Source organism: Salmo trutta, chromosome 39 (assembly GCF_901001165.1).
Source record: "Salmo trutta chromosome 39, fSalTru1.1, whole genome shotgun sequence".
Lineage (NCBI taxonomy): Eukaryota > Metazoa > Chordata > Actinopteri > Salmoniformes > Salmonidae > Salmo > Salmo trutta.
The window spans coordinates 19392362-19412126 of record NC_042995.1 but is presented as its reverse complement, the minus strand read 5'-3'; the positions used below and the strand labels follow the sequence as shown (position 1 = coordinate 19412126).

General features: G+C 44.8%; 1 protein-coding gene across 1 annotated transcript in view; it reads left to right on the top strand.

Annotated features, from left to right (window-relative positions):
* LOC115179445 (aryl hydrocarbon receptor) overlaps positions 1 to 15695 on the top strand; it is a 74573-nt gene extending 58878 nt beyond the window's left edge. The window contains exons 3-13 of the mRNA XM_029740983.1: positions 725 to 870; positions 3434 to 3523; positions 5220 to 5343; positions 5884 to 6029; positions 6295 to 6497; positions 7705 to 7814; positions 8031 to 8172; positions 9817 to 10042; positions 10246 to 10475; positions 11455 to 13003; positions 13441 to 15695. Coding sequence (XP_029596843.1) covers positions 725 to 870; positions 3434 to 3523; positions 5220 to 5343; positions 5884 to 6029; positions 6295 to 6497; positions 7705 to 7814; positions 8031 to 8172; positions 9817 to 10042; positions 10246 to 10475; positions 11455 to 13003; positions 13441 to 13548 — 3074 coding nt within the window. The 3' untranslated portion in view covers positions 13549 to 15695. The remainder of the gene's footprint in view (positions 1 to 724; positions 871 to 3433; positions 3524 to 5219; positions 5344 to 5883; positions 6030 to 6294; positions 6498 to 7704; positions 7815 to 8030; positions 8173 to 9816; positions 10043 to 10245; positions 10476 to 11454; positions 13004 to 13440) is intronic.
* The last annotated feature ends 4070 nt before the right edge of the window (positions 15696 to 19765 follow it).

The window sequence follows — 19765 nt, the reverse complement described above, 5'->3', positions numbered from 1 at the left end:
ACAAGGGAAGTTAGAAAACGGAGTTAGACAAGTGGGGAGGGAGGTTTTATAATCTCATCTGTTAAGTCTGGAGTCAAAGTTAAGTCCCAAATGAGCCCCAAGCCAATCCTGGCTGACACAGACATATGCAAGCAAGCACATGCACGTGCACACACACAGACACACACACACCATATGTTTTACTATCCTTGTGGGGACTCAAAATGCATTTGCATTCAAAATCCAATTTTTCCTAACCCCTAAACCTAACCCTAACCTTAACGCCAACTTTCAGCCCTAACCCTAAACCCAACCCTTAACCTAATTCTAACCCTAAACCAAACCCTTAAAATAGCCTTTGTCCTTGTGGGGTCTGTCCTTTACTATCCTTTACTATCCTTGTGGTGACATTTGGGGATTTCCGGTACCAACGAGGATAGTAAAACAAGCCTAGACACACACATACAAACACACACACATATACGCACACAGCCACACACAACAACAACAACAACAACAGGGGTTGGAGAGAGGGAAGGAGAGCCGTCTTAGGGGCTGTAGTTTAGTCTGTTGGCTTGGAAGAAGAAGAAAACTGTTTCAGAGTTACAGACGTTAGCAGAGAGCATGTCGACAAAATCTTTGAGAAGTGACTTCCATGCTGCTTTCTCCCAATGTCCGGCGCATATTGTTTTCAGGTTTGCGTGCCGGTGTGAAGTTATGTTTCTCTCTCTGTTCTGTTTCGCAGCGACCATGAAGAAAGGCAGTCCAGGGTGGGGGGTGGAGAGAGCGGTGGTGTTCGGAGGGAATGGACAGATCACTCTAGCGAAGAGCACAGCCACCACAACCTCTGTGGATGGGGTCACGTTCTCCGAGGGAAACCTCCTGCACCAGGTATACAGTGTCTGTCTGTCTGTCTGTCTGTCTGTCTGTCTGTCTGTCTGTCTGTCTGTCTGTCTGTCTGTCTGTCTGTCTGTCTGTCTGTCTGTCTGTCTGTCTGTCTGTCTGTCTGTCTCTCCCCCCAGCCCGAGGCCTCTCTCTCTCTCTCTCTCTCCCTCTGGGGTTTACCTGAGGAAGCTTAGCTGGCGTGAAGGGCAAGCACCAACCTGTCCCCCAGCTCACACACACACTATATGATGCCTCTCATGCCCATCTGCATGTAAAGAAACCAACCTCACTCCTTCCCCTCCAGTTATACGAAAAGCTATTTGTTTTACGTCTTGACACGACCGAAACTCCTCCACCTCACCTAGAGTTAGGTTAGGGATTACTGTCTCACGTCGTCAGCCTATATATCATGCATACTGCATACCATAGATATAGAAGCCCTGTGTACAGTCTCGAACAAATCTGCTTGATTATAAACTCTTTGATTTTTCAACAACCTCCGTGTAGCCTCTCATACATGTATGTTCGGTGCCAACAAGGAAGAACACAAAGAAGCAGATTCAACCACTTGTCTGAGCACACACACACAGAGTCATTTTCTTGGAGTAAACAGCCACATTCCCTCCCCTCCTGACTAAATCCTTGAGTTTGACTCTCTCATTTCATTACCCATGGGCAATGCCCTCCCTTTTCTCACCGGGGCTAATGCTAGGAGTGTTAGCGTGCTGTCCCATTTCTCAGTGAGGGCTACACTAGTCCTCATTAGCGTTTGTTTTATTGCTAAAGATAACCATCGCCATCTCCAGGGAGGTCTCAACGCGGACCACACACAGCGCTATTCTCTCCGGGAGGGACCGGTCTAATGGAGGATGGTGCTAGACTGATTTATGACTGATTATCCGCCTTGATAGTTTGGTAATGCTGGGCAGTTTGTAGTTTAATCTTAACTTTTTTCCTCAGTCGCTGTCCTGGTGACTGCAGTAAATCCACACAGAGAACAAACGCTGCTCTTTATGAGACACAATTGTGTGTTGTTGTTTTTTTGTGTAGGCCTATACACCAGACAAAGATTAATGGGGCTAGTTGATTCACCATGCAGAAAACTTGTTCAGTGCTATCTGGGAGAATATATCATGAAGATGTTACAAACCACGTTATCGTCTTGTTGTCCTGTAGTCTTTCTCAGGAAATAGTTAGAGTAGGTGGGTTAGAATCACTCACTATTACCCTCAAACACATACACAGTGGTGTAAAGTACTTAAGTAAAAATACTTGAAAGTACTACTTAAGTTGTTTTTAGACAACTTTTACTTCACTACATTCCTAAAGAAAATATTGTACTTTTTACTCGTTACATTTTGAATGTTTAGCAGGACAGGAAAATGGTGCAATTCACGCACTTATCAAGAGAACATCCTGGTCATCCCTACTGCCTCTGATCTGGTGGACTCACTGAAACACAAATGCTTTGTTTGTAAGAAGGTTTTTATATTTAACTAGGCAAGTCAGTTAAGAACGAATTCTTATTTACAATAGCGGCCTATCCCGGCCAAACCAGGACGACACTGGGCCAATTGTGCACCGCTCGATGGGACTCCCAATCATGGCCAGGTGTGATACAGCCTGGTTTTGAACCAGGGACTGTAGTGACACCTCTTGCACTGAGATACAGTGCCTTAGACCGCTGCGCCACTCGGGAGCCCCAGAGTGACTCAATGATGTTGGAGTGTGCCCATGGTTATCCGTATAGTTTTGCAATTACATGTACTTTTGATACTTAAGTATATTTAAAACCAAATACTTTTAGACTTTTACTCAAGTAGAGTCATTTTCTATTAGGGTATCTTTACTTTTACTCAACTACAACTAATGGGTACTTTTTCCACCACTGCACACACACACAAATACTTAGGCCTGTATTCCTAAACCTGTCAGCTAATGTCTGTGTTTTAAATGCTGAAAATTTGCAGCAGCTTCCAGTAAATCCAGACAGGCCCTTTATTGTAATACCAAAATGCAGGACCTTTCACAGACCCTGTCACTCACTTTCTGTCTCTCTCTCTCTCGCTCTCTCTCTCACTCACACACACACACACACACACACACACTCTGGTGGTCTATTGTTTACAAGGTTCAGGATCCTGTGCGTGACAAGTAGCTATATTCCCCCCGCTCTGTTGTATTGTCACATTTAACACCTGAACAAAGGAATGGCTAATTACATGGGATGTTTACCCAACCCTGAACAAACACACACACACACACACACACACACACACACACACACCATGGCTACTTCTCCCTCCTGCAACAGCTGACCAGAATTCCTCCTCTAATTTAATTTGACTCCTTTATTGCCCCTTATCATTCACTACGTCATGGGATTCATTCTTATTTCTTTCAGTTTAAGTTTATTTGCCCATCGTCATGTCGAATAACTAAGTGTGTCTTGTTTGACGTATGAAGTATGAACATATGTTAACTTCATAATAATATAATACTATTAAGTTCATAAATAGTAAGTTTATAGTGCTTATTTTTGCCTGACTGTGCCTCTCTGTGTCTCTAGGCCCTGAACGGCTTCGTGCTGGTGGTCACGGCGGAGGGATACGTGTTCTACTCCTCTCCTACTGTTCAGGACTACCTAGGCTTCCACCAGGTTAAATAGAACCTTTTGACCAACGATGACTGACACACACTGCACCCACATTATGCATATACTGCTTATAAATGTATTATGTATCGGTTATTCAGGTGTTATGAAGACCCTACAGTATGTAGGTACCTTTCAAGTCACCTCATAGCAGCCGTATCACCTAGCTAGCTAATGGTATCGCACATGTCACCTCATGACAATCCATATCAACTAACTAGCTAATTACGCCATCATATGTACACTAAAGACAAATGTCAATATTGTCACAGTTGAATAATTTGCTGGCCAGCTGACCTTGTTGAACATTCTAATGTGACTCCTCAACTTTAACATGAATCTGTCAAAAAGCCTGTCATCCCCAAAGCATATCAGTCATAACTGAAGTAGCAAGGCTATAATCGGAAGCAGAAGTGCATGGAGTTGAGATTGATATGCCCTTGGCTCTCCTTCCCATCACAGACATGTATACAGACCACATTTAAATGGATATATTTATTTAAGTCAGACGTTCACCGGCCAACAAACTCCAAACGATCGTTCCGTGCACACACACACACACATCATTCCCAGAGAGAGACCTTGACTGAGGTCAAGTACGAGTTTTAGGAAGCCTAAGGGAAAAGAGAGAGAGCATCAAAGCGCACACGCTCGTCTCACACAGCTCTCTCTCAGTCAGACCTACGTTCCCAGCATTCTTTTCACGGCGGAGCGATTCATGGATGGAAGGGGACGGGAAAACACATCAGTCATGCGCTCGGAAAACATTGGGCCCAGAAGCACTGCTTGCTCTCTGCAACACGATGCATGAACCCGGTTCAGTAACCCATACACACACTTACAGTACACACACACTTACAGTACACACACACACACACACACACACCTACAGTACACACACACACTTACAGCCAGGGGTGAACGTAAAGCGGTCTGGTACGGCGCCCCGGCAAAATTCTATGATTAGGCCCATAAGCGTGTACACACATAGGACGTCCCGTACTGAGAAGAAATGAAATCTACATTCACCCCTGCTTACAGTGCGCACACACCCACACACACACACACACACACACACACACACACACACACACACACCCACACACACACACACACACACACACACACACACACACACACACACACGGTGCATGGCCGAGTCACTTGCCAAAAGAAAGACGTCACACTGCAGGAGAGAGGCTCTAATCAAATCAATTTTAAATGTATTTATATAGCCCTTCTTCCATCAACTGATATACCAAAGTGCTGTACAGAAACCCAGCCTAAAACCCCAAACAGCAAGCAATGTAGATATAGAAGCACAATGCAGGTGTATTCTATTGAATATGTTGATGACTCATGCTCCAAACAACAACACACACGTATGCACACACTCTCACAGAGAGTCCTCTTGGGATACGGGGCTTGTTTGTGCCTCTGCACCCTAGTGAGCTTTGCTCTTTAATGAGAGATGCACAGCCCATCCCACTCCTTTCCCCTTACCACAAAACATTGAATGAAGCAGACAGTGGAGTATTAGGGCTGCCAAACCACTAGGGGGCAGCACCTGTTAGTTCCTATTCCCAGGAGACATTTGGAAATGACTGAATCTCATGCACTTCATATATTCCTCTCTAGTCTGTACTGTACTGTATATCGTCTTTTACACTCTTGTCTCCCTCTTTTGTCCTGTCTCCCACAGTCAGATGTGGTCCACCAGAGTGTGTTTGAGTTGATCCACACAGACGACAGGGCCTTGTTCAGACGTCAGCTCCACTTCGCCCTTAACCCCAACCAGTTTGATACAGAGCCAGGGACAACAGAGAGTGAGTAATACACTATGCTAGTACTCTAGCCTGCTATGTTAGCACTCACCCTGGTTTTCGACTGCCTAAGCCAGGGGTGTCGAACTCATTCCACGGAGGGCCGAGTGTCTGCGGGTTTTGGGTTTTTCCTTTCAATTAAGACCTAGACTACCAGGTGAAGGGAGTTCCTTACTAATTAGTGACCTTAATTCAGCAGTAAAGTACAAGGGTGGAGTGAAAACCTGCAGACACTCGTCCCTCCGTGGAATGACTTTGACACGAGGACTAAGCCAACCTTTGTGGAAAGATTTGAGGTTGCTTGAAAAAAATGTTGTATAGTTAGTATACAGGATAATAAACAGGCAGCCTAGCTGTTAAGAGCATTGGGCCAGTAACTGAAAGGTCACTGGTTCGAATCCCAGAGCCAACTTCATGAAAATGGTGCCCTTGAGCAAGGCACTTAACCCTAATTGCTCTTGTAAGTTGCTCTGGATAAGAGTGCCTAATACATGACTAAAATATAAAATATATATAAATGTACTGTAACTGTGTGTACTGTAGACCTGCAGCCTAACAACAGCAGTGACATCACCAGCAACATAGTGAGCTACGACCCGCAGCACATTCCCCCTGAGAACTCTTCCTTCCTGGAGAGGAGCTTTGTCTGTCGCTTCCGCTGTCTCCTGGACAACTCCTCTGGCTTCCTGGTACAGTAAACTCACAGTCCAACCACACACGACAAGAGGCCTAATGTCCACAGATGAACTTTGTATTAGTAATTTTGTTGTAGTGGTTCAAATACGACTTTTACCTCCACAGAATGAGACAATATACGCAAAACAAAAATACAATATATATATAAAACTTACCTCAGTGTAGTTGTATTGAGGATTTCTGTTTATCCTCATGTGATCACACAGATTGAGAAGTCCCTTACCTTTCTTCCTCATTTCCCTGTGTCTTCAACTCCAGGCCCTGAACTTCAATGGGCGTCTGAAGTACCTCCATGGCCAGAACAAGATGTCAGATGATGGTACCATAGACCACCCCCAGCTGGCCCTGTTCTTGGTGGCTACCCCCATCCAGACCCCCTCTATCCTGGAGATCAGGACCAAGACACTTATATTCCAGACCAAACACAAGCTGGACTTCACCCCCACGAATGTTGATACACGGTAACACTCCCATCCAATGTTATTATTAAAGTACACTACAGTATGTGCACAGCCCTTCAAATTGGTGGATTCAGCTACTTCAGCCGCACCCGTTGCTGACAAGTGTATAAAATTGAGCACACAGCCATGCAATCTCCATAGACAAACATTGGCAGTAGAATGGCCCGTACTGAAGAGCTCAGTGACTTTCAACAAGTTAGTTCGTCAAATTTCTGCCCCAGTCAACTGTAAGTGCTGTTAATGTTAAGTGGAAACGTCTAGGAGCAACAACGGATCAGCCGCGAAGTGGTAGGTCACACAAGCTCATAGAACGGGACCGCCTAGTGCTGAAGCGCGGACCGCAAAAAAATTGTCTGTCCTCGGTTGCAACACTCACTACCGAGTTTTAAACTGCCTCTGGAAGCAACGTCAAGACAATAACTGTTCATCGGGAGCTTCATGAAATGGGTTTTCATGTCCGAGCAGCCGTACACAAGCCTAAGCTTGCCACAATTGGACTCTGGAGCAGTGGAAATGCGTTCTCTGGAGTGATGGACCACGTTTCACCATCTGGCAGTCCAACGGATGAATCTGCCTAATCGCATAATATCACTGCCCGACCTCACTAATGCTCTTGTGGCTGAATTTTAAATGTATTTTAGATCTTTATTTAACTAGGCAAGTCATTTAAGAACAAATTATTATTTACAATGATGGCCTACCGGGGAACACTGGGGAACACTGGGTTAACTGCCTTGTTCAGGAGCAGAACGACAGATTTTTACCTTGTCAGCTCTGGGATTCGATCCAGCAACCTTTCGGTTACTGGCCCAAGGCCCCCGCTCTAACCACTAGGCTACTTGGAAGCAAGTCCACACTGCAATGTTTCAACATCTAGTGGAAAGCCTTCCCAGAAGAGTGGATGCTGTTATAGCAGCAAAGAGGGGATCAACTCTATATTAATGCCCATGATTTTGGAATGAGATGTTTGACAAGAAGATGACCACATACTATTGGCCATGTGGTGTATATCTAACTTAAAGACAACGTTATTCCTTTGTGTGCGTTATAACATTTATATAAATTTCTAAATTATTTATAAGCATTTGTAATGACTTTTTCATGAACATTACTATGAATTGTAACCACAAACTGTAGAGAACAGAAAAAACTGAATAATTAGCAAGCGTTTCTAATGTTATTCCCCCTGTGTGTTATTGTGTGCCAGAGGGAAGGTGGTTCTGGGCTACACGGAGCTGGAGTTGTGTATGAGAGGCTCTGGATACCAGTTCATTCACGCTGCTGACATGATGCACTGTGCCGACAACCATGTCAGAAGTAAGTCTTTGTCACGTTTCCAAATCAATATTACAACTTTCCTCTTTGAATGTTTGAATTAACTAACGAATGATTGAACGGATGAATGAATGAATAACTGAACTAACAAATTGATTAAACAGTGAATGAATGAAATGAACAAAAACAAATGAGCTCTGTATTTGCTGTACCTGACCCTGTTGTTGACAGTTTCCTTGTGTCTGTTTCCCTCCTTAGTGATAAAGACAGGGGAGACTGGTCTGACTGTGTTTAGGCTCCTGGCCAAGAATGGTGTGTGGATCTGGGTTCAGGCTAATGCCAGACTGATCTACAAGGGAGGGAGGCCCGACTTCATCATGGTCAGACAGAGACCGTTATCGTGAGTAGAGTCATCATCTGGACAATCCAATCTAAGATTACTCTGCGCTGTACTCTACTGTACTCTACCGTGCTCTACTCTACTCTACCGTACTCTACTGTACTCTACCAAACTCTACTCTACTCTACCGTACTCTACTTTACCGTACTCTGCTGTACTCTTCCGTACTCTACTGTACCGTTCTCTACTCTACCGTACTCTACTGTACTCTACCGTACTCTACTCTACCATACTCTACTGTACTCTACCGTACTCTACTGTACTCTACCATACTCTACCGTACTCTACTCTACCGTACTCTACTGTACTCTACCGTACTCTACTGTACCGTACTCTACTGTACCGGTCTCTACTCTACCGTACTCTACTGTACTCTACTGTACTCTACCATACTCTACTCTACCGTACTCTACTGTACTCTACCGTACTCTACTGTACCGTTCTCTACTCTACCATACTCTACTGTACTTTACCGTACTCTACTGTACCGTACTCTACTCTACTCTACTCTACCGTACTCTACTGTACTCTACCGTACTCTACTGTACTCTACCGTTCTCTACTCTACTCTACCGTACTCTACTGTACTCTACCATACTCTACTGTACTCTACTCTACCGTACTTTACTGTACTCTACCGTACTCTACTCTACCGTACTTTACTGTACTCTACTCTACCGTACTCTACTGTACTCTACTCTACCGTACTCTACTGTACTCTACCGTACTCTACTGTACCGTTCTCTACTCTACCATACTCTACTGTACTTTACCGTACTCTACTGTACCGTACTCTACTCTGCTCTACTCTACCGTACTCTACTGTACTCTACCGTACTCTACTGTACTCTACCATACTCTACTGTACTCTACCATACTCTATTGTACTCTACTCTACCATACTCTACTGTACTCTACCATACTCTACTCTACCGTACTCTACTGTACTCTACCGTACTCTACTGTACTCTACCATACTCTACTCTACTCTACCATACTCTACTCTACCGTACTTTACTGTACTGTACTCTACCGTACTCTACTCTACTGTACTCTACTGTACTCTACTCTGCCATACTCTACTCTACTCTACCGTACTCTACTGTACTCCACCATACTCTACTGTACTCTACCGTACTCTACTCTACTGTACTCTACCGTACTCTACTCTACTGTACTCTACTGTACTCTACCGTACTCTACTGTACCGTTCTCTACTCTACTCTACTGTACTCTACTGTACTCTACCGTACTCTACTGTACCGTTCTCTACTCTACCGTACTCTACTGTACCATACTCTACTGTACCGTTCTCTACTGTACCGTACTCTACTGTACCGTACTCTACTCTACCGTACTCTACTGTACCGTACTCTACTGTACCGTACTCTACTCTACCGTACTCTACTGTACCGTACTCTACTGTACCGTACTCTACTCTACCGTACTCTACTGTACCGTACTCTACTGTACCGTTCTCTGCTCTACTCTACCGTACTCTACTGTACTCTACCATACTCTACTGTACTCTACCGTACTCTACTCTACTCTACCGTACTCTACTGCACTCTCTTGTACTCTACTGTACTCTACCATACTCTACTACTCTATTTTATTCTAGCACTCTCCTTTTTATTCCTCAAGAAATAATGAGGGTGAGGAGCACCTTCGCCAGCGGAGACTCCAGCTGCCCTTTAACTTCACCACTGGGGAAGCTGTTCTCTACGAGATGGGCCCCTCTCTGGACGTAACTGACGTTCCATCCCAGAGCAAGGGCCCTAAGATCAGGAAGATGGCCGAAGAAATGGCCCTGGACCCCGACTCCCTGCTGGGCTCCATGCTGAAGCAGGACCAGGCCATCTACATGCAGGTACAGCAATTTACTCTGTTTTACCGTATTCCCTATATTATGCACTAATTTTGACCAGGGACAATAGGTCTCTAGTGTACTATGTAGGGAATAGGTTGCCATTTTGGACACAGGCAATGTGTCAAATAGTCCCGTAAGGATGGGTCGCTAAGGATGACTTGACACGAAAAGTATTTTATTCATTCAATCATTCATCCATGCAGACCAGCCCCAGTGAGCCCTCCAGCGAGCCCCCCAACCCTCAGGAGCTGTGCTCCTGGGAAGACCAGGCCTTCAGCAACAGCCATGCAATGGCTAACGTGCCTAGTGATTCCTGGCAGTCCCAACACCACACTATGCCCAGGCCGGACGCAGGCATCAGGGAGGAGTCCACTGTCCAGGACCTGATGGAAACACTGCAGCAAATCATCGGGGACAACAGCCTGTGTTCCAGGTTTGACTTCTACTATAGAATAAGTAATACAAATGAATAAAAAGCAATAGTAGATTATAAAATTGAAAGGTGAAAGTAAAGTTGCTTTGTCTAGCAACACTATCATGACTCAGAGTGCAGTATTTATTGAGTTGCACAGCACAAATGTTTGTTAGCACGTTTCTAACACTTGCTTTAACCATGGAGGGAGCAGTCCTGCCCAGGCAAGTGCAGGGGGTTGCCTAGCAACATGTGCCTGGAGGGAGTCAACTTCTGCATAGCGCCACAAATTTGTGAATTAGTTTGGACCGAACAGCTAACATGACAACTAAAATGGCTTTGAAAAAATGCGATTTCAGCTAATCGGGAGAAGTATGTAACAGAATAACTGCGTTATAGTATTCACTAATCATAAACTATTTACATATAATGGAAATTTGTGGACATCTGTGGACAAAACTTACTCAACCTTAAAAAAAAAAAATCTTCTTCAACTACCGCAACATATTTTCATCAGTAACAAACTTCTAAACTTCTTCCACTAGATGCATCATCATATTTCTCTCCCCAAATGATAACCAAAAACATTTCTAATTCCTTATGCGTGAAAGTGTAGTAGTCTTAGTGTAATTATTTGTGATTAAATATGTGATCTAACTTCCCCACAGTCCAAAGTAATGAGGTTGACAGTTTATCAAAGTAATCAGACCAGATATTTTAATAAATTGAGCTTTGAATATATTTCACCGCCTCACTTAATTAAAATGTTTAAACTTCTTGTACCACCACAAAAATACTTTCAATTTTTGTTCATGGAATTTTGCCATCTATTTTCTATGATTTATTGTATCTCTTTTTAAAAAATAATGTGAAGCGCATTGTATTGTATTGCTATACTGCAGCTTGTATGAAATGTGCTATACAAATAAAGTTGGATTTGATGTGATTGCAGCCTGGAAGTGGACCTTATCTGATCTGATCTGATCTTATCTTGTTGCAGCCTGGATGTGGACCCCATAGAGCTGAAGGACTGGGAGAACACTCTGCTGAAGATGAGCTCCAGCAACTGTGAGATGTCCGAGGACCTTGATGACATCCTCAACCATGACATCCTGTCATATGTGGAGGAACATCTCTTCAAGGAGAACGGAGGACTCAAGATGCCCGAGCATTTGGGCTCACTGCTGGGGTCCGTTAGTGTCAACAACCCTCTCCTGGAGGTACCAGAGTGCCTTACAAATGTCGACCTGCAGGGGAATACCATGATGCCTGAAGGAAAGGGCTTCAACTGGGGGGTTGATCCCAAGCAGAACCAGTTGCTTGGGATGGGAGGCTTGAGTGCGGCTGAAACAGTGAGTAACGTTCAGGGCATGATGAAGCAGACAAACATGGGCTCTCAGATGGGATTGAACGGCCCCACACTCCAGCAGGCTTCCTCCAGGAACACATTTGCCCAATCCCTGGGAGAGAACCTGGGCCTGCAGAGCAACGCTAACCCTCTGGCCTTTAACCCTGCCCTGGCTGGCTCCTGTGCCCAGCTGCGGCAGAACCAAGCCAAAGGTAGGCAGCAAGGCCTCCAGGCCTCTCAGATCCTGTCCAGCCCTGGTAACGGGCTGGCGTCTTATTCCCTGAGACATCAGATGCAGTCAGGCCTTGCCAATCGGAGCTCTGCCACTCAGGCCATCCCTGCTCCTATGGTTCTGCCAATCCAGAACCAGCTGGGGTGGGGCATGAATGATCAGCCAATGAGATTCCAGAACCAGAGCTCCATAAGCCAATCAGATCCCTTTGCAGTGCCCGGTCAGGAAACCATGTGGATGCCCTTGCCCTCCTCCATGCCCAATACCAACATGGTGGCCGACACCTTGTTGGAAACCTTTGCCCAGAATATTTCAAATCAACCAAAAGATGTCATTCTAGATCCCAACCCGGCTAGCTGCCTACAAGGACACTTTTCCCTGCAGACCCTGCATCAGCAGCAGCAGCAAATGCTGCCCTCGATGTTACACCAACAAAATGGACACCAACACAATGTCATGGGCAGCTTTTATAACAACCAGGTGTCTGACTTCCAAACTGCTCCCCAGCTCCCTATCCCTGTGCTCGAGGCCCAGCCACAGCAGAACTCTCAGGCCCATAACTACAACAGGGCTCAAACAATATCAGGCCAGTACAGGCCTCAAAAGACCTCTGCTGTCGTCACCCCTCCTCTCGTCTCTTCCAACAGCTGTATGTTCAGCAACACCAACCCCCACTCGGTTCCTGTCAACGGGGTCTGTTTAACCCCCAACACGGCCCTTGGTTCCCTGGTCCCATCCTCCTGTCAGAGAGCCATGGCCCCCCTCCACGACCAGAGTCCCTCCCAGGCCTCCTGCTACTTCCAGAGGAACTCCAGCGGGCCTATTGTGGGCTCCTCTGCAATCCCACAGGGTGACACCAACATCAGCCCTCTGTCCTGTCAGGTGGGGCCTGGTCTAACCCCTGGGGGCCTCACACCAGACAGCCTGATGGTCCAGCAGCAGTACCTCAACTGCAACGGGCAGACACAGGTAATACGGGCACCAGTATTTAAATGGGACCTTTATTTTAACAGATTGTCCCATTGAGGTAAAAATACCTATTTTTCAAGGGAGACTTGTTTCATTATTACAGCCAGATTACAGCGTTTCTAATTGCACCAGTATTTAGGGTTTTACTAGTAGGACAGTTATTACGAGCCACGACGGGACCTTTGGGAAGAAGGTGTCTGTTTCATATTTGTATTTGACGTATATTGAAGCATTTAGAGCTAATTACTCTGTTGTATGTACTTAAATGCACATTTGAAGATTTGTTTTGTCCATTGTTGGTGGTTTCTTTGAGAAGGGTATAATGAGGATTTTAAAGCACTCAAACAAGCACAGTTTGCGGTGGGTTGCATGTATTACATCATCCCCTTGTCTTTCTGATCTGTTGTGGCTAACTTGGTCCATTATTTACCATCCAGGTCACAAACTGTCCAATGGAGGAAAACATATCGTTCCAGTTCCCGGCCCTGCCCAACAGAACCACATACTTCTCAGAGAACAATCAAACCAACTGTTGCGACTTCTAGAAGGTTCTACAAGGAGGAAGAACCCGCCTTTTCCACGGCTGAATGGAATTTGTTGAGATACTGAAGAGTAGCCCTCTTTGCTAAACAATCAGATACACGGACACATACAGACTCACACAGCCATGTGCCTTTTCGGGATTCTACCACCACCATGCCTTACTTCACCAAGGAGATTGGCCAAGATGGCGTCCTTCATTTCTCTTCTATGCGTCTCAAATCGTATGTTTGGATGCAAGATACAAGGCGTTTGGACCAGAGGGTCGTGTGGCTTATTTTTCTTCTGCAACCAGACAGAAGACAGAAGCTCCAGTGACTGTCACGAGCTCCTCCTTGACTTGCTTTCTCCTTGGGTGAGCATGCCCTGGTCAAAAGTAGTGCACTATATAGGGAATAGAGTGCCATTTCGGACATAGTCACGTCTGGTCGATATGGAGGAAAGACAGAATATATTTATTGGTTGTTTTGAATTGTACCTCCCGTTTGAATTGTGCCTCATTGTGCCTCTGATGTTAAAGAATTGCCAGATGATTTTGGAAAGGAAAGACGAAAGATGATGAAGTAAGCAGTAATAGAGAAAAAGAGAGAACCCGCTGAATGAGATTCCTGGGATTACTTTTAAGTTGTTGTTTTTTTAATCCCTAAATGCATTTGAACATATAGGATCTAGCCAAATTCCAAAAGGAAAGGTGAGATAGTCGATGCCTGGTAAATTGACTACAGTATGACCGTAAGGGCAAAAAGAAGAGCATTTGCATTTGGAAAATGCTAAATATGTTGGCATACGATATTATGGACAGGATGGATATCGTTACGTACTGTACAATACGTATGTATGAATGATATACAGTTTAAACTGTATCAACTGCTTATTTTGATATGGAGAAAAAAAAACTATTCCCCAGCGATCATAATACTTCAATGGCCTGAATGAAAATTGAATAACTATTTTCCTTGTGATGACTTTTGAGACTTGCATCACGTTCTTGCATCACAAACCATGCTCCATTTTGATATATCCTATTATTACAACAAGATATGCTAATCAGAATGTAATGACAACAACGTCAAAAATGCATTTATTTACTCAGCTTTGTTTTGTTTTTTGAAAAAAAAATCATCTTTTGTATTTTTATAAGCATTTAACCAAAACTATAAATATGTAATTGAGCCAGTTTTGTCTTTTCTGTTATTTTGTGAAGTGTCCCACTGGGAAAACACTGGTTGAATTAGCGTTGTTTCCACGTCATTTCAATGAAATGATGTTGAACCAACTTGGAATAAATGTTGAATTGATGTCTGTGTCCAGTGGGATTCCTGTGCACCTGCAGTTTTATTTTCTTCTATTGTGCTTCTATTGATAGAAAACACCCAAGAAGGGGAGGTGCCTTGGTAAAGTATTCATGCCGAAATGCATCAGATAGTTTAAGTGCCTCATTTGCATAAATATGCAGAAGAGAAACCGATTAACCAAACATGGAAAAGCATATAATCATCAGTCAATTTGAAAAGAAAAAGCAGAGCCACTGTTCAAACTGCATTGTTGATATGCTCTCCTATGCCTAAGTGGGAATATCTTTCACTTTACTTTCATTTCTTTGATTAATTGTTTTATTGCCCTGCAGTTCTACAGGGAAGTAATACAGTATTGGCAGCTACAGTTTCAGAATGATCAATGATCCAATTCAATGTGGATTATTCAATGTATTCTAGGGGGATCGGGTGCTTTCAAAAATACAGAACCTATAATGAACACCATAAGAGTCCATATTAAAGTATAGTATTCAGTATTCTTGTCTGTATGCTTCTGCACAATGTAGGCACTATAACTATTGCACTGAGGCCAAGGCGCCTTTCTATATGCAGTACCGTTTTAATGTGTACATACTATTTTTCATTTGTATTTTTAAGTAATTTGGCCTTCATAAGATTCACCTCTATTATTGTACACTATTTTATACATATGTTTTCTTCACACAGAACAGTTCATGTCTGTAAAACATTTTTTGACCTGTTTCCTCAGAACAGTATTTATAAATATACACCTTGTGGCTTTTGTTGTTTTTCTGCCTCTAACAATGTATCAGCCATGGCGCTTACGTCTAAATTGTTGTTTCTCATCTCCACATTAAAGAGGTTTAATGACTTTACACATGTTTGTCTGTTCTTATCAGAATCACTTTTATTCGTCAAGTACATTTACATGTAACTGGAATTTGATCTGGTGAGATTTATTTATTTTCACAATATCCAATAAATCTTTAATGTGACGTTCAATTATACAATTTTAATCAGCAGAGCAAATAAATACAAATTTAAAATGAAATAAACAAAAACATACAACGTATAGATATGTCACACATGCTGTATGTAGTATACAGTGAGGGGAAAAAAGTATTTGATCCCCTGCTGATTTTGTACGTTTGCCCAATGACAAAGAAATGATCAGTCTATAATTTTAATGGTAGGTTTATTTGAACAGTGAGAGACAGAATAACAACAAAAAAATCCAGAAAAACGCATGTCAAAAATGTTATAAAATTATTTGCATTTTAATGAGGGAAATAAGTATTTGACCCCTCTGCAAAACATGACTTGTTGGCAATCACAGAGGTCAGACGTTTCTTGTAGTTGGCCACCAGGTTTGCACACATCTCAGGAGGGATTTTGTCCCACTACTCTTTGCAGATCTTCTCCAAGTCATTAAGGTTTCGAGGCTGACATTTGGCAACTCGAACCTTCAGCTCCCTCCACAGATTCTCTATGGGATTAAGGTCTGGAGACTGGCTAGGCCACTCCAGGACCTTAATGTGCTTCTTCTTGAGCCACTCCTTTGTTGCCTTGGCCGTGTGTTTTGGGTCATTGTCATGCTGGAAAACCCATCCACGACCCATTTTCAATGCCCTGGCTGAGGGAAGGAGGTTCTCACCCTAGATTTGACAGTACATGGCCCCGTCCATCGTCCCTTTGATGCGGTGAAGTTGTCCTGTCCCCTTAGCAGAAAAACACCCCCAAAGCATAATGTTTCCACCTCCATGTTTGACGGTGGGGATGGTATTCTTGGGGTCATAGGCAGCATTCCTCCTCCAAACACGGCGAGTTGAGTTGATGCCAAAGAGCTCCATTTTGGTCTCATCTGACCACAACACTTTCACCCAGTTGTCCTCTGAATCATTCGGATGTTCATTGGCAAACTTCAGACGGGCATGTATATATGCTTTCTTGAGCAGGGGGACCTTGCGGGTGCTGCAGGATTTCAGTCCTTCACGGCGTAGTGTGTAACCAATTGTTTTCTTGGTGACTGTGGTCCCAGCTGCCTTGAAATCATTGACAAGATCCTCCCGTGTAGTTCTGGGCTGATTCCTCACCGTTGTCATGATCATTGGAACTCCACGAGGTGAGATCTTGCATGGAGCCCCAGGCCGAGAGAGATTGACAGTTCTTTTGTGTTTCTTCCATTTGCAAATAATTGCACCAACTGTTGTCACCTTCTCACCAAGCTGCTTGGCGATGGTCTTGTAGCCCATTCCAGCATTGTGTAGGTCTACAATCTTGTCCCTGACATCCTTGGAGAGCTCTTTGGTCTTGGCCATGGTGGAAAGTTTGGAATCTGATTGATTAATTGCTTCTGTGGACAGGTGTCTTTTATACAGGTAACAAACTGAGATTAGGAGCACTCCCTTTAAGAGTGTGCTCCTAATCTCAGCTCGTTACCTGTATAAAAGACACCTGGAAGCCAGAAATCTTTCTGATTGAGAGGGGGTCAAATACTTATTTCCCTCATTAAAATGCAAATCATTTTATAACATTTTTGACATGCATTTTTCTGGAGTTTTTTGTTGTTATTCTGTCTCTCACTGTTCAAAAAAACCTACCATTAAAATTATAGACTGATCTCACCGTTCTCACCGTTCTTTGTCAGTAGGCAAACGTACAAAATCAGCAGGGGATCAAATACTTTTTCCCCTCACTGTACCATACCATAACACTGTCACGGATCCCTCCGGAACTTTCATTACGCACACCTGGCCCCTATTCCCAGTGATTAGCAATTGTATAAGTCTGTCCTTGGTTTGTCCTGTCGATTATTGTTACAATGTCCGTTGATTTGTGTGAGTACCTGTGCTGTGTGTTTTGGGCTTTCGTACCCTTGTGGATTGCGCAGATGATTACGAGTCTCATCATGTGTGTTAATCATTGTGCGCTTGTGAAATTTATTTGAGATACTCCTTGCTCTTTTGTTTGGGTTTCAACCCTGTGTGTTGTATCAGTTTTTGGTCTTCGTCCCTGTGCCTTTACACGGCACGCCGTAATTTGGGTCTAATAAAAAAAAATATATTACGCATTCCTGCGCCTGTCTCCCGACCCTTTATGCCAACGTGACACACTTGAATATAGCAACACATTGTTCTAGATCAGGGATCATCAACTAGATTCAGCTGCGGGCCAACTCTTTCTTGAGTGGATGGTCGGGTGGCCAGAACAAATATATTTTTAGACTGCAAATTGACCGCAAGAAGCCTAAAAAGATATAGTATTTGACTAAAACATCGTTTCAAACCTTGATTACATTTGGGAACAACACATCCGTTGTAATGATGGGGCGGTGAGTTGGAAGCAGGTGCAGCATTTTAAAACAACAAAACGAAGAACACGACACTAACATAAAGCAGAACGCTGATACACAAGAACAATACCAACTGGTGAGTGACATATCAAAGGGGAGGAAATGAAGGCAATGGAGTCCAGGTGTGAATCATAATGATTCACAGGTGCGCGTAATGAGTGCCAGGTGTGCATACTGATGAATCCCAGGACCGGTGGTTAGTACTCTGGCGACGTCGTATGTGACAGTACCCCCCTCTGACGTACGGCTCCAGCCACAGGTTGACGTCGACGAGGGGGACGACCCAGAGGACGAGGAGCGGGTCGGTCCAGGCGGCGAACGTGGAAATCACAGATGTTGGGGTCCAGAATGTCCTCCACCGGAACCCAACACCGCTCCTCGGCCATACCCCTCCCAGTCCACCAGATACTGGAACCGACCCCCACGATGACAGGAGTCCAGTAGGGATCTGACTGCATACGCTGAGCTCCCCTCGATGTCCAGGTGGGGTGGAGGTGTGTCGTGGGGGACAGCATCAGCTAAGGGACCAGGAACCACAGGCCTGAGAAGGGAGACATGAAAAGAGGGTGAGATACAGGTTACAATTACCCAGTCACTACCGTATGTCACCTCATTGACCCTCCAGAGAACCTTGGGGGCTCAGTTTCTTGCAGGGTAGGCAGAGTGGGAGGTTCTTGATAGAGAGCCAGACGCGATCCCCAGGATGGAACACAGGGGTCTCACTGCAGTGACGGCCTGCCTGCTTCTTCTGACGATGGACGGCACAATGGAGTCTCACGTGCGCATTGTTCCACACCTCCTCCACGTGCCGGAACCACTCATCTACCGCAGGAGCCGCGGTCTGGCCCGGGGTCCACGGGGCCAGGGCCGGCTGGAAACCGAACACACACTGGAAGGGGGTCAACCCAGTAGAGAGTTCTGGGCGTACTCTGCCCAAGGAAGAAAATGTGCTTACTCACCCTGCCGGTCCTGACCGTGACTCCTCAGGAACCGCCCCAGCTCCTGATTCATCTTCTCCACCTGCCTGTTAGACTGAGGCCGATACCCGGATGTGAGACTAACCGTGACCCCAAGCTTTTCCAAGAAGGCCCTCCATACTCGGGATGTGAATATAGGGCCACGGTCTGAGATGATGTCCTCCGGAAGGCCATAATGCCGGAAGACCTGGTGGAAGAGTGCCTCAGCGACCTGGAGAGCAGTGGGAAGACCAGGAAGAGGGATTAACCGACATGACTTGGAGAATCTATCCATCAGAAGGGGGAAGATCAGTAGCAAAGTCAATGGACAGATGGGACCAAGGTCGCTGAGGCACGGGAAGCGCCAGGAGCTTCCTTGCTGGAGCATTCCAGGGGGACTTGGTTTGAGCACACACGGAACAGGAGTTGACATACCGCGTAACATCCTGCGCCAAGGTGGGCCACCAGTATTTCTCAGTGATGAATGGATGGCGCGAGAAATACCTGGATGTCCAGCGACGACAGCTGTGTGTGCCCAGGTCAGCAGCCGATCCCTTATCCCTGTGGGAACGTAGATGCGTGCGGGAGGACAATTCCGGGGTGCGGGCTCCCTCTCTAGAGCCTGGCGGATGTCCAC